This window comes from Sphaeramia orbicularis, chromosome 21 (assembly GCF_902148855.1).
Source record: "Sphaeramia orbicularis chromosome 21, fSphaOr1.1, whole genome shotgun sequence".
In the NCBI taxonomy this organism is placed as follows: domain Eukaryota; kingdom Metazoa; phylum Chordata; class Actinopteri; order Kurtiformes; family Apogonidae; genus Sphaeramia; species Sphaeramia orbicularis.
The window spans coordinates 11,164,308-11,185,632 of record NC_043977.1 but is presented as its reverse complement, the minus strand read 5'-3'; the positions used below and the strand labels follow the sequence as shown (position 1 = coordinate 11,185,632).

General features: G+C 44.5%; 1 protein-coding gene across 1 annotated transcript in view; it reads left to right on the top strand.

The window, feature by feature from the left end:
- Window positions 1-21,325, top strand: part of LOC115411946 (titin-like) — a 130,674-nt gene that overhangs the window by 85,076 nt on the left and 24,273 nt on the right. The window contains 16 exon segments of the mRNA XM_030124250.1: window positions 1-2,259; window positions 2,262-2,390; window positions 2,393-2,506; window positions 2,509-6,786; window positions 6,789-11,357; window positions 11,360-11,652; window positions 11,654-13,199; window positions 13,202-16,324; window positions 16,419-16,715; window positions 16,956-17,543; window positions 17,976-18,278; window positions 18,431-18,727; window positions 19,388-19,675; window positions 19,795-20,100; window positions 20,239-20,541; window positions 20,953-21,258. Coding sequence (XP_029980110.1) covers window positions 1-2,259; window positions 2,262-2,390; window positions 2,393-2,506; window positions 2,509-6,786; window positions 6,789-11,357; window positions 11,360-11,652; window positions 11,654-13,199; window positions 13,202-16,324; window positions 16,419-16,715; window positions 16,956-17,543; window positions 17,976-18,278; window positions 18,431-18,727; window positions 19,388-19,675; window positions 19,795-20,100; window positions 20,239-20,541; window positions 20,953-21,258 — 18,999 coding nt within the window.

Here is a 21,325-nt window from a genome sequence, read left to right as displayed (position 1 = left end):
ATACAGGATATGTACTTGAAGCTCAGAAGAAGGGAACTGATCAGTGGGCCCATGTTACAACAGTGAAAACAATGGATTTCACTGTGAAGAATCTAAATGAGAATGAAGAATACATTTTCCGTGTTATGGCTGTCAATGTTGCAGGTAGAAGCGCGCCACGTGAAAGCAAACCCATTGAGGTGAAGGAGTCTACTTCATTGCCTGAGTTTGACCTGCGTGGTGTTTGTCAGAAGACTATTATTGCCAAGGCGGGAGATGACATCAAAGTTGAAATTCCAGTTATGGGACGCCCTAGGCCCACTGTCTCATGGCAGAAGGATGGTGGATCCATGAAGTTCACACAGAGAACCAATGCAGAGACGACAGCTGCTACAGTTATTCTCAGCATCAATGAATGTACCAGAGCCGACAGTGGTGTGTACACTATGACTGGAAAGAACATTGCAGGATCTGTGTCAGACAACATTATTGTTAAAATCCATGATGTTCCTGGGCCACCTAAAGGACCAATCAAGATTGTAGAGATTTCGCGTACTTATTGTGTCTTTGCATGGGACACTCCTGAAAATGATGGTGGAGTTCCCATCAACAATTATGTTGTTGAGATCAGAGACACCACCTCTCAGACATGGAATGAGCTGTCTTCCACTGTGATCCGCACCATGTTCAAAGCTATTCGACTGAACACAGGATCAGAATACCAGTTCCGAGTGAAGGCTAAGAACAGATATGGTGTTGGAGTACCTATCACTTCACAGACAGTGGTAGCTGCCTATCCATTCAAAGCCCCTGGACCTCCTGGCACACCTAATGTTGTTGCATTCACTAAGGACTCGATTACAATTGGCTGGAATGAGCCTGTATCTGATGGTGGAAATGAAGTCATTGGATACCATGTTGAAAGGAAAGAAAGAAGCAGCATTATGTGGCAAAAGATCAGCAAGGGTATCGTGAAAGGAAACATCTTCAAATCGTCTGGACTTGAAGATGGAGTTGCCTACGAGTTCCGTGTCACAGCTGAAAACATGGCTGGTATTGGTAAGCCCAGCAAGGCATCTGAAGCCATTCTGGCTTTGGACCCTGTTGACCCACCAGGTCAGCCTGTGCCAACATTTGTTAATAAGAATGTTATCACAATTGAATGGACAAAGCCTGAGTATGATGGTGGCTTCAAAATCACTGGCTACACGGTGGAGAAGAGAGAGCTACCTACTGGTCGCTGGATCAGAGCTAACTTTACTAACATCATTGAGACAACATTCACTGTCAGTGGATTGACTCAAGATGCATCCTATGAGTTCCGTGTCATTGCCAGAAACTCAGCTGGTGCAATAAGTATGCCCTCTGATCCTTCAGATCCAATTACCTGCAAAGATGATATTATTGAGCCACGCATTATGGTTGATGCCATCTTTAAAGATGTTGTACTCCTGAAGGCAGGGGAGTCCTTCAAACTTGATGCAGACATTGCTGGTCAGCCAACCCCATCTATGGTTTGGACCAAGAATGGAAAGGAAGTGGAGAACACAATGAAACTGGAGGTTAGGTTCACCGATGTGACCACCACTCTAACCAACAAGGACTCTATCCGATCTGATGGAGGAGAATTTGTTCTGACTGCCACTAATGTTGGTGGATTTGCAAAGCACATCTTTAACGTTAAAGTACTTGACAGACCTGGACCTCCAGTCGGTCCTCTAAAGGTGTCTAATGTTACTGCTGACAACTGTGTACTCACCTGGGCTCCACCTGCAGATGATGGCGGTGCCAAGATTGAAGGATATGTGATTGAGAAACGTGAATCAAGCAGACTAGTCTGGACCAATGTGGCTTCAGACCTACAAGTCACACAGCACAAGGTGACCAAGCTACTGAAAGGAAATGAATACATCTTCAGGGTTATGGCTGTAAACAAATACGGACTTGGTGAGGCTCTTGATTCTGAACCAACTATGGCTGATAATCCATACGTGGTTCCAGATCCTCCAGAGAATCCAGAAGTGACAGCTATCACTAAAGATTCAATGGTTGTCATGTGGCAAGCTCCTAAGAGTGATGGTGGAACTCCCATCACCAACTATAATGTTGAAAGAAAAGACAGAATTGGGCTCCGTTGGGTGAAATGCAACAAGAGGAAGGTGAAAGATCTGCAGTTCAAAGCAACAGGCCTCCTCGTTGGTCATGAATATGAATTCAGAATAGTGCTGAGAATGCAGCTGGAATTACGTGCACCAAGTGCTGCCAGTCCTTTCTACAAGGCCCTGATGCTCTGTACAAGCCAGGGGCTCCATGCAACACCAAGAATCTAGACACAACCAAGTCCTCTATTACTGTTGCCTGGAACAAACCTATGTATGATGGAGGCTCAGACATCACTGGTTACATTGTGGAGACTGTATCCCATCTGAAAAGGAGGAAGAGGAGGCGTGACCATTGTGACACCTAAGGAAGGACTTCCTTGCTACCTCCTTCACCATAATCAACCTGAAAGAAAACCAAGCGTACAAATTAACATTTCTGCTCTTAACAGTGAAGGAATTGGAGAACCGGCATGTGTACCTGGAAATCCCAAGGCTGAGGACAGGCTCCTTCCTCCAGAGATTGATCTGGATGCTGAGCTCCGTAAGGTTGTCAGCCTTAGAGCTTGCTGCTCACTTAGACTCTTTGTTCCAATCAGAGGCAGACCAGCTCCTCAGGCCAAATGGACTAAAGAGGACGGAGAGCCCGTTGAAAGGGCAACCATTGACAGTACGACATCATACACCTCACTTGTGATTGAAAATGTTAACAGGTTTGACAGTGGAAAGTATAATCTTACAGTTGAAAACAGCTCTGGTTCTAAGACAGCTACAGTTCAAGTCAGGGTGCTCGATACACCAAGTGCACCCCAGAATCTAAAGATTACTGCTGTAACAAATGAATCTGTCACTCTAACTTGGGATCCTCCTGTAAATGACGGAGGGGTCAAGGTTAAGAACTACATTGTTGAGAAGCGTGAGTCCACGCGAAAAGCCTATGCCACTGTCAACGCTAACTGTCATCACACCACTTTCACGGTTACTCAACTACTGGAAGGATGCAACTATTACTTCAGAGTTCTGGCTGAGAATGAATATGGCATCGGCCTGCCCATTGAGTCTGGAGAATCGGTTAAAGTGTCAGACAAGCCACAGCCACCAGGCAAAATTACTCTTAAGGATGTGACAAAGAACAGTGTCACTCTCTCTTGGGAGAAGCCAGAGCATGATGGTGGTAGCAGAATTGGCTGTTATGTTGTTGAGATTCAGCCTAAAGGAGTTGATAAATGGACTCAGGCTACTATTGCAAAAGACACAGAAGCTACTATCAGTGGCCTCAATGCAGGTGAAGAATACATGTTCCGTGTAGCAGCTAAAAATGAGAAGGGATCAAGTGAGCCACGCCAAATTGGTGTTCCTGTAATTGTAAAAGATCTTGTCATTGCACCAGCTGCCAAATTACTGTTCAACACATTCAGTGTGTTGGCAGGAGAAGATCTGACAGTTGATATTCCATATGTTGCACGACCCAAAGCAACTGTTAACTGGGCTAAGGATGGCCAGCCTTTGAAGAGAACTACCAGAGTGAACTTCAGTGCAACAGACACAATGCTGAACCTTAATGTAAAGGAGGCAGCTAGAGATGATGTTGGACACTATCTTATTACTCTTAGCAATACAGCAGGAGAGTCAACAGTTGACATTGGTATTGTTGTTCTTGACAAACCCGGCCAGCCAGGTGGTCCAGTGAAGATAGAGGAGGTCACTTCTGATAGTGCAACCATCTCGTGGAATAAACCAGATTATGATGGTGGTTGTACTATCAAACACTATATTGTGGAGAAGAGAGACACATCCACTACAAACTGGATGGTTGTATCTCCTAACCTGGCAAGAACCAAAATCAAGGCAGGCAGACTCAAGACTGGCTCAGAGTATCAGTTTAGAATCACAGCAGAAAACAGGTATGGAAAAGGACCAGTTCTTTTATCAGAGTGTATTGTAGCCCAATACCCATACAAACTGCCAGGGCCTCCAGGAACACCATCCATCGCAGCTTGCACCAAGGACAGCATGGTGGTGGCATGGAATGAACCTGTCAATGATGGTGGAAGTACTATCTTGGGTTATCATCTTGAACGAAAAGAGAGAAAGAGCATTCTGTGGGTGAAACTTAACAAATCTCTTATTACTGACCAGACCTTCAAGACCACTGGTTTGGAACCTGGAATGGAATATGAATACAGAGTTTATGCTGAAAACATTGTTGGAATTGGCAAAGCTAGCAAAGTCTCTGAAGGTGTTATTGCCAGAGATCCTTGTGATCCTCCTGGCACCCCTGAGGCAACAAAGATCACTAAGGACTCTGTAACCATTGTTTGGACCAAACCTGAGTATGATGGTGGTGCAAAGGTTACAGGCTACATTGTGGAAAAGAAGGAACTACCTGAAGGCCGTTGGCTGAAGGCTAACTTCACTAATGTCATCGAAACAGAGTATGTTGCTACAGGACTTGTGCAGGACAATCAATATGAGTTCCGTGTCATTGCCAGAAATGCAGCAGGTGTTTTCAGCCCTCCCTCTTACAGCACCGGTCCTATCACTGCCAAAGATGAGATTGAACCACCACGCGTCAGCATTGACCCTGAGTACACACAGACCATTGTGGTTAATGCTGGAGACAACTTTAAGATTGATGCAGATGTTCATGGCAAACCGCTGCCCTCTATTCACTGGATGAAAGGAGAGCAGGAACTGGGAAACACCATTCATAGAGAGATTAAAAATATTCCAACCAAGGCTTTCATTTCTGTCAAGGAAGCTAAACTTGCAGATGGTGGCGAGTACACGCTGCTGCTGAAAAATCCAGGAGGTGAAAAGGCTGTTAAGGTCAATGTTGTTGTTCTAGACAAACCTGGAGAACCACAGGGACCTTTGATTGTTACAGGAATAATGAGTGACCGTTGCTGCCTTGCATGGAAAGCTCCTTTACAAGATGGTGGTAGCAAAATCTCCCACTATGTAGTGGAGAGGAGAGAGACAAGCAGATTAGTTTGGACTGTTGTTGATCCCAAAGTTGTGAATACTTGTCTTAAGGTCAATAAACTACTAGAAGGAAATGAATACATTTTCAAAGTCCATGCTGTCAACCAGTTTGGAATGGGTGCGCCACTTGAGTCAAGTCCAGTGATCATCAAAGATCCATACATGCTGCCTGGATCACCCAAGGCCTTAGAGGTTTCAGATATTAAAAAGGATTCCATGGTACTTACTTGGGAGGCTCCCACTGAAGATGGTGGCAGTCCTATAACTGGATATATTATTGAGAAGCATGACAAAGAGGGAGTAAGATGGACCAGATGCAACAGGAAAACAGTGACTGACTTGACATTCAAGGTCACCGCACTACTGGAGGGCCACAATTATGAGTTCAGAGTTGCAGCAGAGAATGGTGTTGGGGTAGGTGAGCCAAGCTCCCCAACTGTACTCTACAAAGCTCTTGATCCTATCTTCAAACCTGGCCCACCACACAATCCAAAAGTTACTGATACCACTAAAACATCAGTATTCCTGTCATGGGGCAAGCCTGTTAATGATGGAGGCTGTGAAATCCAAGGATACATTGTTGAGTGTTGTACCACCACAGAGACAGCAGCACCAGCTGAGGCCTCTGCTGAAGCACAAGCTACAGAGGCACCTGCTGAGGAATGGACCATGTGCACACCACCAACAGGTGTCAAGAAGACCAAGTTTGAAGTTGCCAACCTGAAAGAAAACCAAGCTTACAAGTTTAGAGTATGTGCTGTCAACAAAGTTGGAGTTGGTGAGCATGCTGATGTCTCTGGGGCTGTTGTTGCCCAGGAAAAGGCAGAAGAACCAGACCTTGATATTGACCCTGAGCTGAGAAACATTGTGACAATTAAAGCTGGAGCTTCCCTTAGGCTGTTTATTCCTATTAGAGGCAGACCTACTCCTACAATAAAGTGGAATAAAGATGAAGGTGCACTTAAAGAGGCTGCTCAGGTTGAGACCACCAGCAGTTACACATCCCTTGTAATTGACAAAATGAGCAGAAATGACAGCGGGAAGTACACAGTCACAGCTGAGAACTCAAGTGGAACCAAATCTGCGCTTGTAGTTGTCCGTGTTCTGGACACACCTAGTGCTCCAGTTAATCTGAAAGTCAAAGAAATTACCAACCAGTCAGTGACACTAGCATGGGAACCACCTCTGTTAGATGGCGGGTCCAAAATTAAAAACTACATTGTGGAAAAGAGAGAAAGCACCCGCAAAACTTATGCAGCTGTGGTCACAAATTGCCATGCTCTTTCATGGAAGATTGAATCTCTACAGGAAGGCTGCAGTTACTACTTCAGAGTCCTTGCTGAGAATGCTCATGGTGTTGGTCTGCCTGCAGCAACTGTTGATCCTCTAAAGGTCTCAGAGGTGCCCCAATGTCCAAAGAACCTGATTGTTAATGACCAAACTAAAACAAGTATCTCTTTGGCCTGGGAGAAGCCCGAGTATGATGGTGGTAGTAGAGTCATGCAATACCTGCTTGAGGTGCAGCTTAAGGGCCAAGAGAAGTGGAATGGTGTTAACACATTTAAGACAATGGAGGCTACTGTTTCTAATCTTAACCCAGGAGAAGAATATTTGTTCAGAGTAACAGCAATCAATGATAAGGGAAAGAGTGATCCCAAACTCCTTGCTGGTCCAGTGATGGCCAAAGACTTGGTCTTTGAGCCAGATGTTCGACCAGCATTTAGCACTACAGTGTCCATGTGGGTAAAGACCTAAATGTTGACATCCCTATCATTGGGCGTCCCAAACCAACTGTCACATGGAGTAAGGATGGAGCTCCTTTGAAGTTCACCACCAGAGTGAATATTCTGAACACACCAACACATACAACACTCAGCATTAAGGAGGCAGCAGGTGATGATGGTGGCATGTACAGTATAAATGTTGCTAATTCAGCTGGAAAGAAAGATACAACAGTTGAAATCATTGTACTTGACAAGCCTGGCCCTCCATCTGGTCCTGTGAGGTTTGATGAAATCACAACACAGAGTGTGACTATTTCATGGGACCCACCAAAACACAATGGTGGATGCCAGATTTCAAATTATATTGTCCAAAAGAGAGACACCACCACAACAACATGGGAGAATGTCAGCATAAACTGTGCCAGAACAACAATCAAAGTGCTTCGACTGAAGACAGGTGCTGAGTATCAATTCAGAATCATTGCTCAGAACCGCTATGGTAAGAGTCATGGTTTGGATTCATCTTCTGTAGTTGCTCAATACCCATACAGAGAGCCAGGCCCACCAGGCACTCCTTTCATTGCTTCCCTGTCGAGGGATCACCAGGTTGTTGAATGGCATGAGCCTGTGTCAGACGGGGGAAGCCCAGTTCTTGGCTATCATCTTGAAAGGAAAGAGAGAAACAGCATTCTCTGGGTCAAGATTAACAAGACTCTTATCCATGAGACCACTTTCAAGAGCCACCCCTTAGAAGAGGGTGTGGAGTATGAATATAGGGCTTATGCTGAAAATATTGTGGGCATTGGTAGGTGTAGTAAGATTTCAGAGGGCTGTGTTGCCCGTGACCCATGTGATCCTCCTGGCACACCTGAGGCCATCCATGTGACCAAAGATACCATTGTCATTCAGTGGACAAAGCCAGAGTATGACGGTGGCAGTAACATAACTGGGTATACGGTGGAGAAGCGTGATCTGCCTGAGGGACGCTGGGTAAGAGCAAACTTCACTAATGTGATTGAGACTCAGTTTACTGTGACTGGTCTGACTGAAAATGCACAATATGACTTCAGAGTCATTGCTAAAAATGCAGTGGGCACTGTCAGCAAGCCATCCTATAACAGCGGACCAATCACTGCAAGTGATAAGGTGGAAGCCCCCAAATTCTCCATTGACCCTGCGTTCACCAAGACAATTGTAATCAATGCTGGAGACACATTCAAACTGGATGCTGATGTACATGGCAAGCCACTGCCTACGATAGTGTGGTTGAAGGAAGAAAAAACAATTGAGAACACACTCAGACTGGAGATCAAAAATACAGAAAAGCATGCAATGATTGTCATTAAGGACGCAATCAGAATTGATGGTGGAACATATGTGCTCCAGCTGACAAATGAGGCTGGCAGTGAAACTGTTTTATTCAAAGTTGTGGTACTAGACAAGCCAAGCCCATGTGAAGGTCCCCTCCACATCACTGGAGTTGCTGAGGATAGATGCACACTTGCATGGCGTGCCCCCCAGCATGATGGAGGTAAACCTATTACACACTACATCATTGAGAGAAGAGAGACCAGTCGTTTAGCTTGGACGGTTGTTTCAAGTAAGTGTGATACCACCTGCTACAAAGTCACCAAACTGCTGGAAGGCAATGAGTACATGTTCCGTGTCATGGCAGTTAACAGTTATGGTGTCAGTGAGCCTCTGGAGTCTGGAGGAGTGATTATGAAGACTCCATTTGTTCCTCCTGGTCCACCTCACATTGAGGATATCTCCAACATTGCTCATGATGGCATGACCATTACTTGGTCTGCTCCTGAGTCTGATGGCGGCAGTGAAATTACCAGTTACATCATTGAAAAGAAGGACAGGGCTGGAATCAAATGGACCAGATGTAACAGACAGAAGGTCACTGACCTCTCATTCAGAGTCACAGGTCTTTCCACTGGCCACGAGTATGAGTTCAGAGTGGCTGCTGAGAATATAGTTGGAATTGGAGAGCCAAGCCTTCCAAGTTCATACTATAAGGCCAGTGATCCAAAGTTCAAACCCAGTGCCCCAGCCTATGTGAATGTGGTTGACTCCACCAAGAGTTCTATTACACTTTCATGGGGTAAGCCACTTTCTGATGGTGGCAGTGCCATACAAGGATACATCGTTGAAGTCTGCAAGGCTGAGGAGGAGCAATGGACCATGGTCACTCCTCCCACAGGCCTCCGTGTCAACAAGTATGAAATTACTAAACTTGTTGAGGGCCAAGAGTACAAGATCCAGGTGTGTGCACTTAACAAACTTGGAGTTGGTGAGCCAGCTGTCCTCTCTGGAACAGCCAAGCCAGAGGAAAGGGTGGACCCACCACAAATTCACTTGGACTCTGAACTGAGAAAGGGCATTGTTGTGAAAGCTGGTGCTTCTGTTAGAATCCATGTTCCATTCAAGGGCAGACCAACTCCTGACATTAAGTGGACTAAGGATGAGGGAGAACTGACTGAAAAGTCTGTGGTGGAGAAAGCTCTTAACTTCACACAGTTGTCAATTGACTCATGTGACAGGAGCGATTCAGGAAAGTACACCCTGAGCCTGACTAACAGCAGTGGGTCTGTCTCTGAGTTTGTTTCTGTTAAAGTCCTGGACACACCAGGAGCCCCACAGAACCTTGTGGTCAAAGAAGTCAAGAGGGACTCTGTCACCCTTGTATGGGATGCTCCACTGGTTGACGGAGGTTCCAAAATTAAGAACTATGTCATTGACAAACGCGAATCTACAAGAAAGGCATATGCAAATGTGTCAACTAAATGCTCTAAAACAACATTCAAAGTAGAGAATCTAATTGAAGGTGCTATGTACTACTTTAGAGTCATGGCTGAAAATGAATTTGGAGTTGGTCAGGCTGTTGAGACAAAGACAGCATCCAAAGCCTCTGAGGTGCCACTGCCAGTTGGCAAAGTGTTCCTCACAGATGTCACCAAGACTACTGCCTCATTTGCCTGGGAGAAACCTGAGCATGATGGTGGCAGCCGTATTGGTGGCTACCTAATTGAGATGCAGCCTAAGGGCACAGACAAGTGGGGAGTTGCAACCAATACAAAGACATGCGAGGGCACAGTCAAAGGTCTGACAGCTGGAACAGAGTACTTATTCCGTATCATTGCTTTCAATGAGAAGGGAAAGAGTGAGCCTAAAGCACTTGCTGCACCTGTTATTGCCTCTGACATGACCATGGAGCCAAGCATTAAGATGCAATTTAGCACTTACAGTGTGTTAGCAGGAAAGGATTTGAAGTTGGTATTCCCTGTGCTTGGAAGGCCCAAACCTAAGGTGACTTGGAGCAAAGATGGTCAGCCTCTTAAGCTAACATCTAAACTCAATGTAATAAACACACCAGAAACAACTGGAATCCAAATTACAGAGGCAAGCAAAGACGACTTTGGAAAATATTCAGTTACAGCAGCTAATAGCGCAGGCACAGTCACTGAGGATGTGTCAGTCATTATCCTTGACAAACCTGGTCCACCAAAAGGTCCAATCAAGGTTGTTGAAGTAAGCAACACATTTGTCCATCTATCCTGGGAGCCTCCAGAGTACACTGGTGGATGCCAGGTGAAGAATTACATAGTGGAGAAAAGAGACACCACCACCACAACATGGCAAGCAGTCACCACACAGCTGGCTAGAACAGCTATCAAGATCACCAAGCTGAAAACTGGTGCAGAATACCAGTTCAGAATTATTGCTGAGAACAGATACGGAAAGGGTGTGCATCTGGAGTCCAAGGCCATTGTTGTGCAGTATCCTTACAAACCACCAGGACCTCCAGGAACACCATATGTCAAATCTGCAACTAAGGAGATGATGATCATTGAGTGGAATGAGCCTGTGAATGATGGTGGAAGTGCAGTTATTGGTTATCATCTGGAAAGCAAGGAGAGAAGTAGCATTCTGTGGAACAAACTGAATAAGACACTCATCACAGATACTCTGTTCAAGATCTGCAATCTAGAAGAGGGTATTGGATATGAATTCAGAGTTTATGCTGAAAATATTGTTGGCATTGGTAGATGCAGTAAAGTTTCAGAATCTTTTGTAGCTCGTGATCCTTGCGATCCTCCTGGTGCACCTGAAGCTGTCAGTATTACTAAGAACCTCATCAAGATTCAGTGGACCAAACCTCAGTATGATGGTGGAAGCAAAGTAAATGGATATATTGTTGAAAGGAAAGATCTTTCCTCCCCTGATTGTCGCTGGGTAAGAGCCAATTTCACTAATATAGTTGAGACTGAATATACCGTCACTGGTCTGACAGAGAATGAACAGTATGAATTCAGAGTTACTGCCAGAAATGCAGCTGGAGTCTTCAGTGAGCCATCTGACAGCTCTGGACCCATTACTGCCACTGATGAAATTGAACCACCAAGGGCCTCCATGGATCCCAAATACAAAGATGTCATTGTCATTAATGCTGGACAGCACTTGCTCCTTGATGCGGACATTCATGGAAAACCAATTCCTGATGTTGTCTGGCTGAAAGAGGGTAAGGAAATGGACAAAGCCCTGCGCATTGAGGTGAGAACCACCAGAAACGTGCAGCCATGACCATCAAGGATGTAACCAAACTTGATAGTGGAAACTATGATCTTGTCCTCAAAAACCTGGGTGGTATCAAAACAATCCCCATCACTGTCAAAGTCCTTGATAAACCAGGTCCTCCCACAGGACCCATGAAAATCACAGGAGTAATGGCAGACAGGTGTATCCTTTCCTGGACTGAGCCAGCTCTGGATGGTGGAGCTAGTATCAGTCACTATACTGTTGAGAAAAGAGAAACCAGCAGATTGTCCTGGACAATGGTTGCATCAAATGTCAAAGGTCCTGTACCATAAACTGACAAACTTACTCCCTGCAAATGAATACATTTTCAGAGTCAGAGCAGTCAATAAATATGGTGCTGGTGATTATCTTGAGAGTGAACCTATCATTGCACGCAATCCTTACAAGCCACCTAGTGCTCCTGGAACTCCAGAAGCAAGTCAGATCACAAAGGACTCTATGATTCTTTCATGGAGTCCTCCAGAACTAACTGGTGGAGCTGATATTGAAGGATATCACCTTGAAAAACGCGACAAGGATAGTGTAAGGTGGACTAAGTGCAACAGACAAAAGTTGACAGACACTCACTTCAAGGTCACAGGTCTGATGTCTGATCACTTCTATGAGTTCCGTGTAGCTGCTGAGAATGAGGCTGGTATGGGAGACCTCAGTGAGCTGTCCTTATTCTATAGAGCATGTGATGCGACAACACCACCAGGACCTCCACATCATCCAAAGGTAGTAGACTCCTCAAAGTCTTCTGTCTCTCTGTCATGGGGCAAACCTGACTTTGATGGTGGTGCGTATGTTAAGGGTTATATTGTTGAAATGAGGGAATACACACCAGTTCCAGAAGAAACAGAAGAGGCAGAAGTAGCACCAGCAGTACAACCACCAGTTGAAAAGGAATGGACCATGTGCACTCCCCCTACTGGCATTCAAGCCACTAAACTAACTGTCATAGATCTTAAAGAAGGTGTAGAGTACCAGTTCCGCGTCTGTGCTATCAACTCTGAGGGAGTTGGAGAGGCTGCTAATGTCCACGGTACTGTAGTGACTTCTGACAGGGTAGAAGCACCAGAGATTGAGCTGGATGCAGATCTCAGAAAGGTGGTATCTGTCCGTGCTGGAGGAACTCTCCGTCTGTTTGTCACCATTAGAGGAAGACCTCAACCTGCTGTGAAATGGGAGAAGGTTGAGGGTACTCTCACAGAGCATGCTGCTATTGACACAACTAGCTCATACACCATGCTTGTCATTGACAATGTAAACAGATTTGACAGTGGCAAATACTCACTGACACTTGAGAACAGCAGTGGGACAAAATCTGCAATTGTCGCAGTGAGGATTTTGGATACACCAAGTGCACCACAGAACTTTGCTGTGAAAGAGCTCAAGAAGGATTCTGTGACTCTGGCCTGGGATACTCCACTCACTGACGGTGGTTCTAAAATCACAAACTACATTGTAGAGAAGAGAGAATCTGTCAGGAAAGTCTATACTACGGTTACCAGCAATTGCACTGCCAATTCATTCAAGATTGAAGAGCTACCCGAGGGTGGTATTTTCTACTTCAGAGTCTGTGCTGTTAATGAATTTGGCCAAGGACAGATGGTTGAAACCAAAGAAATTAAAATATCTGAGGTACCACTGCCACCAAGCAAAGTTACTCTTGTAGACTTGACAAAGACAAGCGTGACACTTGCATGGGACAAACCTGCTCATGATGGTGGAAGCAAAGTAATGTGCTACAATGTAGAATTTAAACCAAAGACTGGAGATAAATGGGGAACAGCCTGCACAGTCAAAGTGCCCGAAGCAACTATTCCTATCTAACTCCTAATGAAGCCTATCTATTCAGAGTTGTTGCAATCAATGAGAAGGGAAAGAGTGAGCCAAAGGACCTTGGTTTGCCTGTAGTTGCAAAGGATGTTGCAATTGAGCCATCTGTGAATTTACTGTTCACCACTTACAGTGTGAAGGCTGGAGATGATCTCACTGTTGAGGTACCAATGAGAGGCAGACCCAAGCCTGTTGTGTCCTGGAAGAAAGATGGTCTTCCTCTGAAGCAGACATCCTCCTTGACCATTCTAAACACTGCAACGTCATCCAAAATTATCATCAAAGAAGCTGCCAGAGACCATGTTGGCAAATATGAGATCACCCTAGCCAACTCAGCTGGATCTGTGACCACTGATATTGGAGTTGTAGTCCTAGATAAGCCTGGACCACCTAAAGCTATCAAGGTAGATGCTGTGACCTCAGACAGCATCACTCTGTCCTGGTCTCCACCTGAATATGATGGTGGCTGCTCCATCAGCAACTACATTGTGGAGAAGAGAGACACTAACACTCAAGAGTGGCAGATGGTAGCAAGCAATGTGGCCAGAACGGCCTTCAAAGCTGGCCGTCTGACACATGGAGCAGAGTACCAGTTCCGCATTTATGCAGTTAACAGATATGGAAAGAGTACATATCTGGATTCACCTGGAATCACTGCTCAGTACAACTTCAGACAACCTGGACCTCCTTCTACACCTATTGTGAAGTTGGCCACTAAATCCTACATGTTGGTGACTTGGAATGAGCCAGTCAATGATGGTGGCAGTCCTGTCCTTGGCTATCATCTGGAGAGGAAGGAACGTACTAGCATTCTTTGGACAAAGATGAATAGAGGAATGATCAAAGATACAGAATACAAGGTTCAAGGCCTTGAAGGAGGCTTAATGTATGAATACCGCATCTATGCTGAAAATATAGCTGGCATTGGTAAAGCCAGCAAGGCCTGCGAAGCTGTGGCAGCCAGAGATCCATGTGATCCTCCTGGTACACCTGTAGTCACTGCAGTTACCAGAACATCTGTCTCCCTATCTTGGGATAAACCAGAGTATGATGGTGGAGCCAAGGTTTCTGGATACATCATTGAGCGTAGAGATCTTCCTGAAGGACGCTGGACTAGATGCAATTTCACCAATGTGCCAGAGACCCACTATGATGTGACCGGTCTCACAGAGAACAACCAGTATGACTTCAGGGTCATTGCTAAGAATGCAGCTGGATGCTTCAGTGGACCATCTTACAATACTGGCCCCATTACTGTCAAGGATGATGTTGATCCCCCACGCATAATGATGGATGTTAAATTCAGAGAGACTGTGTTTGTGAAAGCAGGGGAAACTCTGAAGATTAATGCTGACCTTGCTGGACGCCCAGCCCCAGTTGTCTCCTGGACTAAAGATGGCAAAGAGATTGAGCGCAGAGCCAGGATTCAGATAGTCTCAACAGACACCACCACATCTGTTATAGTGAAAGACTGCATCAGAAGAGATTCTGGACAGTATGTTCTCACATTACAAAACATTGGTGGAACAGTTACCATGCCAGTAAACTGTGTGATACTGGATAAGCCTGGCCCATCAGCAGGACCACTGCAGATCACCGGACTTACAGCTGAGGAGTGCACTCTTACATGGGGTCCACCTCAAGAGGCTGGTGGTGCTGATATAACACATTATATTGTTGAAAAGCGTGAGACCAGCCGCTTGGCATGGACACTGGTGAAGGGGGATGTCACAAAAACATACTACAAAGTGACCGGACTGCTCAAAGGCAATGAGTATATTTTCAGGGTTTTGGCCGTCAATAAGCATGGACATGGTGAGGCACTGGAGAGTGATACTGTTAAGATTACAGATCCATTCACTGTGTCCAGTGCTCCAATGAGTGTTGATGTTACTGAGATAACGGGCGATTCAATGATTCTCACCTGGTGCAAGCCAGTCAGTGATGGTGGAAGTCCCATCATTGGATATGTGATTGAGCGTCGTGAAAAGACCAGTATGCGCTGGATACGTGTGAACAGAGATCTAGTTGTTGAATGTACTGCAGTGGCCACCAAACTGCGCAAGGGTTGTGAGTATGACTTCAGAGTTTATGCAGAAAATGCTGCTGGTGTCAGTCCTCCAAGTGAACCATCTGCTACATTCAGAGCAGCTGATCCTCTTGTTGTTCCCTCTTGTCCAACTAAGCCAAAGATTGTAAGTTCAACCAAAGACAGTGTATCCATTGTCTGGAAACCACCAACAGAAGATGGTGGTGCTCCTGTTCTTGGATACAGTGTTGAATACAGGGACTTCATTCACAAACCTCAGCCAGAGGTTGAGGATGAAGAGGAAGAGTATGAGGAGGAAGAAGAGGAGGAGTCACCTGAAGAACTGGCAAGATGGGTTGAGGCCATTCCTCTTACCAAGAGCTTGGAGTTCACAATCACTGGGCTGAAGACAGATGCAGAATATGAATTCTGTGTGAAGGCAATAAATAAAATTGGCAGCAGTGTGCGCAGTAAATATTCTGATGCTGCTGTGGCATCGGACAGAACTGCAGAGCCATCATTTGATGTTGACATGGAGATACGCAAAGTACTTATTGTGAAACATGGCACCGCATTTACTGTAAATATACCATTTAAGGGCAAACCTGCTCCATCGGTAGCCTGGACCAAGGAGGGAGTCGATCTAAAGGTGAGAGGAACCATTGAATCAACAGAATCCAGCACCTCACTGACAATCGAGAAGTCAAGCAGGTATGACTCTGGAGAGTACAGTGTCACCATTGAATCACCTTTGGGAAAAGCAACACTGCCCGTGGATGTCAAGGTACTCGACTCTCCTGGACCTCCACTCAATGTTAAGGTCTCAGCAGTTACCAGAGATTCTGCAACCCTCACCTGGGAACCTCCGGAGAATGATGGTGGTGATGTAGTGAAGGCTTACCATGTAGAGAAACGTGAAGCCAGTAAGAAGACCTGGGTATCTGTGACCAGCAACTGCCATGCTCTGACATACAAGGTGGAAGATCTGCAAGAAGGAGCCACGTATTACTTCAGAATTATTGGAGAAAATGAGTATGGAGTGGGTGTTCCCCAGGAGGCCAAAGGTGGCACAAAGATCACAGGTAAGACATGCAATTCCTTTTCACTCCAGTTGGTTTCCTTTGCATTTTTTTTTTATCAAACAGTATGTTAATAAGTTTCATCTGCCTGTTACAGAGGTACCAACTCCACCCATGAAACTTGGAGTAGTAAATGTTACCAAGGATTGCATTACAATTGCTTGGACCAGACCTGAGTATGATGGAGGCAGCAGAGTCACTGGTTACCTGATTGATGCTCTGGAGAAGGGACAGACCAAGTGGGTGAAGTGTGCCACAGTGAGGACCATGACCCACACTATCAAGAACCTGAGGGAAGGCGCTGAGTATTTCTTCAGAGTCCGGGCTGAGAACCATGCAGGACTCAGTGAACCAAAGGAAATGATTGTACCTGTTCTTGTCAAGGAAATACAAGGTATTAATTTCATCTTCAACTTGCCACAGTGTGGTTTGATGAAATGCTGATTGCAATCCATCATAGTATGATTATTACATTATTACATTACATTACATTACCAAGAATATTTCATTGCTCTTATGGAGGTAAAAATAATTAAATATGAATCAGACTGCAGGTAGATTTGCTGTATTATGCAGTGTTATACTAAGGTGAATTGTGACATGACTTATCACTCTTGTGTTTGTGTTTTAACAGAGGCTCCGGAGTTTGACCTGAAGAACTACCCCAAGAACACAGTTTATGTAAAAGCTGGACTGGATCTGACCTTTGAGATTCCTATGACTGGCAGGCCCATGCCTAAAGTGGCTCTTTCCAAGAACAATGTTGTCATCAAGGGATCGAAGAGGCTGCTGACTGAAGTAACTCCAGACAGTTTGATTATAACCCTGACTGAAAGCACCTCCAGTGACGCTGGTAAATATGAGATCACTGCCTCAAATGCAGGAGGAACCACCAAGATCTTTATCATTATTGTCGTTCTGGATCAGCCTGGGCCTCCTATTGGTCCAGTGGAGATCGGAGAAGTCGGAGAAACCACTGTTTGTATCAAATGGGCTCCTCCAGAGTACGATGGTGGTAGTCCTGTTACCAACTACATTGTTCTGAAACGTGAAACCAGCACTCCAAACTGGGCAGAAGTGTCAACCAGTATCGCCAGAAGCTCCATCAAAGTAACGAAGTTGTCTAAAGGAGAGGAGTATCAGTTCAGAATTAAAGCCCAGAACCGCTACGGAATCAGCAGCCACATTGACAGCAAACCAGTCACCATCAAACTCCCATACAGTGAGTCCACACAGTCCATCCAACCCTGTTTGTTTGTTTAAGACACTTTGGACTGAAGCAATACAGAACATTAGGGAACAACCAACAAAAATACAGGTTTTAATCAGTACACGATACTGTATTTCCTTCTTGCTGCTTTTATGCAGCTGCTTAGATGAAAGTCACTCAGCTGTAATTCAAAATATCAGAGTTTTTATCATGTTTATCTTACAAATACACCCACATTTAGATACTTAATGTCAAAATATTTTCTAGGAAAACTCATGAAACTCGATCAAAAATTCTCAGCTTATTCAAAATGCAGCAACTGAAAGAGCAGTGTTTTGTAAAGGGGATGATCACTTCCTCTAAATGTCCATATAATGTGTCTTTCATTTGCTTTATGTTTAATAAATGTAACTGTCATTTAACTCTGCTATGGATCCTCCACAGCCATCCCTGGACCTCCATCCACACCTTGGCTCGGATTTGTCTCCAGGGAGAGCCTGACCGTCTGCTGGAATGAGCCAGTGAATGATGGTGGAAACCCTGTATTTGGATATCATCTGCAGATGAAGGAGAGGAGCAGCATTCTGTGGCAGAAGGTCAATAAAACAGCCATTCCAGGAAACCAATGGCGCGTCACAAACATCTGCCCTGGACTGATCTATGAATTCAAAGTGGCTGCTGAAAATGCAGCTGGTATTGGAAAGTTAAGCAAGACATCTGAAGAGGTTCTGGCTATCGATGCCTGTGGTGAGTGTTTTTAGTTTCATATCTGCCTTCAGTTTGTCACAGTTAGATCATTTAACAAAAAACATTGATTGTGTGACTTGGATACTAAAAAACCTGAGAATGATACCATGAGCTTTGACTGTGACACATTTATTGTTGTTTTATTGTTGCAGAGCCCCCAGCAAATGTCAGAGTCACTGAAGTGACCAAGAACTCAGTGAGTCTCACCTGGCAGAGGCCTCCGTTCGATGGCGGCAGTAAAATCACCGGCTACAACGTGGAGAGGAGAGATGCACCAAACGGCAGATGGGTGAAGGCCAACTTCTCCAATGTTATCGAGCTGGGTTTCACGGTGTCCGGACTGAACCAGAACGAGTCCTATGAGTTCAGAGTTTATGCCAAGAATGCTGTTGGGTCCATCAGCAACCCATCGTTCATCGTTGGACCAGTCACCTGTGTGGACGCATGTGGTGAGTTACATGGTAGACATTAAAACTGTGTAATGTTGTCTATTGAAATACTTAAACAGAGTGTTGTAGAAAATCAACCAAAGGCTGTTAGATATAAATAATCAAACTAATGAGTAATAGGAAAACTAAATAATCTCTGTCACCATGACAAGACAGATTGTACATCTTTGAATGCTGATGCAGAAACTGATGTTAAAATTGCAGTGCACTTCAGCTTTGGTAGAAAGTTGATAATCTGATTGAATATTGACTATCTCCGCAGCAGTATTTATTTGTAACAGCAGGATGTAAAAATACTTACCCATTATTTCAGAACATTGAACAACTAAACATTTCTTTGCAATGCTTTTTTTTTTCTTATGAAGAACCAGTTTTACTTAGGTTTTGAAAGTTTCAAAGGTTTTTCAGTGGTTGTAGCCTTTGTTTCTCTCAGTAGTACAATAGTACCATGTTTTTCCTCTGGTTAAAATGCAATCGGCAGACCACTTTAGATTCATTACTGTTGTTTTCTGAAAAGGGGGTTGTCATCAACTGTTTCATTTTTAATAATTTGCCTATTTCGACATTAGAAAATCACAATCCTCTCTACTTTATCTATGGTTCTGAATCCTTCTGTTGAATTTCTGTACGTTACTGATGGAAGTATATCATGTCCTGCAGGAGCTCCAGCCATTGATCTTCCTCCAGAGTATCTGGATGTTGTTCAGTACAAAGCCGGCTCCTCAGTTAAACTGAGAGTTGGAATCATCGCTAACCCTCTGCCAACCATCGAGTGGCAGAAGGATGGAAAGGAGCTTGTAGCAACTTCTACTGTTTCTGTGGAAAGTACGACAGACTCCTCTGCTGTTCTGATAAAGGATGCGACTCGCCATGCGACAGGATCATACGAAATTAAGATCAGGAATGTTCTAGGCTCTGCATCTGCAACCATCAGGATGGAAATCTTAGGTATTTGGAGCTTCATCATCACTGCCTTGTCTCTTCATGTCTAAATTGCAAACTCTTACTCATCATCTTTAATTGTCCTTCTGTTGTTGATTCATTCTTCCTTTTTTATCTTCCCTCAGACAAACCTGGTCCACCAGCCGGGCTCATTAACTTCAACTCAGTCACCGCAGACCGCATTGTGTTCAGCTGGGAACCTGTTCCAGAGTCCGATCAAGGAGGATCCAAAGTGACCCATTACATTGTGGAAAGACGTGAAACTAGCAGAGTGGTCTGGTCCACAGTGTCAGACAACCTCGAACAGACCTTCGCCTCCGTTGGCAAACTGGTTCGTGGAAACGAGTATGTGTTCCGTGTGATGGGAGTCAACAAATTTGGAGTTGGAGAAGCACTGGAGTCAGAGCCGGTCATCGCAAAGAACGCCTTTGGTGAGACCTATTAACACTGTTCACGTTGACAATTTTACAAATAACCCAAACTTCACAATTGTAAAATGTTTATAACTGTATGTCATACAGTATTTCTGTACACATTTCATGAACATATTTGTTTTATCGTTTCCCCAGTGAATCCTGGGCAGCCTCGTACTCCTGAGGTCAACACCATCACTAAGACCACAATGATCGTAGAATGGGACAAACCTGGCGTAGATGGAGGCAGCGCTGTGACAGGATATTATCTGGAGAGACGAGATAAGAAGAGTCTGCGCTGGATCAGAGTTTACAAAGATCCAATCAGCGACATCAAACAGGCTGTTTATCATCTGACTGAAGGAAGCGAGTACCAGTACAGAGTCTGTGCCATTAATAAAGCCGGAGAGGGACCATTCTCAGATGCCTCAGACTTCTACAAAGCTGCTGATCCAGTTGGTAAGAAATCTAGATCCACAAGTAATATGTACACATATTTACGCTTACATCCAACATATTACAAATTTTTAATATATTTTCACAAAGTCTGGAAAAAAGTAATAAACATAATAAACATAGAAGATTGTAACTTTATTAAATAAAGCTAAATAAAGAAAGTTTTACAATACAAGGTATAATTACATTCTCTGAAAATCTGGAAAACTATCATGTTTTTCCAAGTTTCCGTCCATAACTGTTAAAACTATAAAAACAGATAAATGGTTGGTTAAAAGTTTTTTTAACCAAACTGACTGAACAACTTGAAAAGAAAATATGAGCTGAAATGTAGAATTAAACAGAAATGGATGGAAATAGATTGAACCCTGACAATAAAAAAATGCTCTAATCTTCCACCTCTTTTTTAAACAGATCCACCAGATGAGCCTTGTAAACTGAAGGTCGCCGACTCCACGAAGACCTCCATCACCTTGGGCTGGTCCAAACCTGAATGGGACGGAGGCAGCGAGGTGACCAGCTACATGGTGGAGAAACTGGTGGAAGGAGAAGAAGAATGGGCCATGATCACTACCAAGGGAGAGGTCAAGACCACCGAATATGTTGTTCATGACCTAAAACCAGATGTCAACTACTTCTTCAGAGTGTCTGCTGTGAATTGTGCCGGCCGTGGAGAAGCGTTGGAAATGACCGAACCTGTGCAAGCCAAAGATATCCTGGGTAAGTCCATGACTCAAACTGAAACCGGTTACATGTAAAGTTTTATTCACAAAACTTTGTTTTAAGT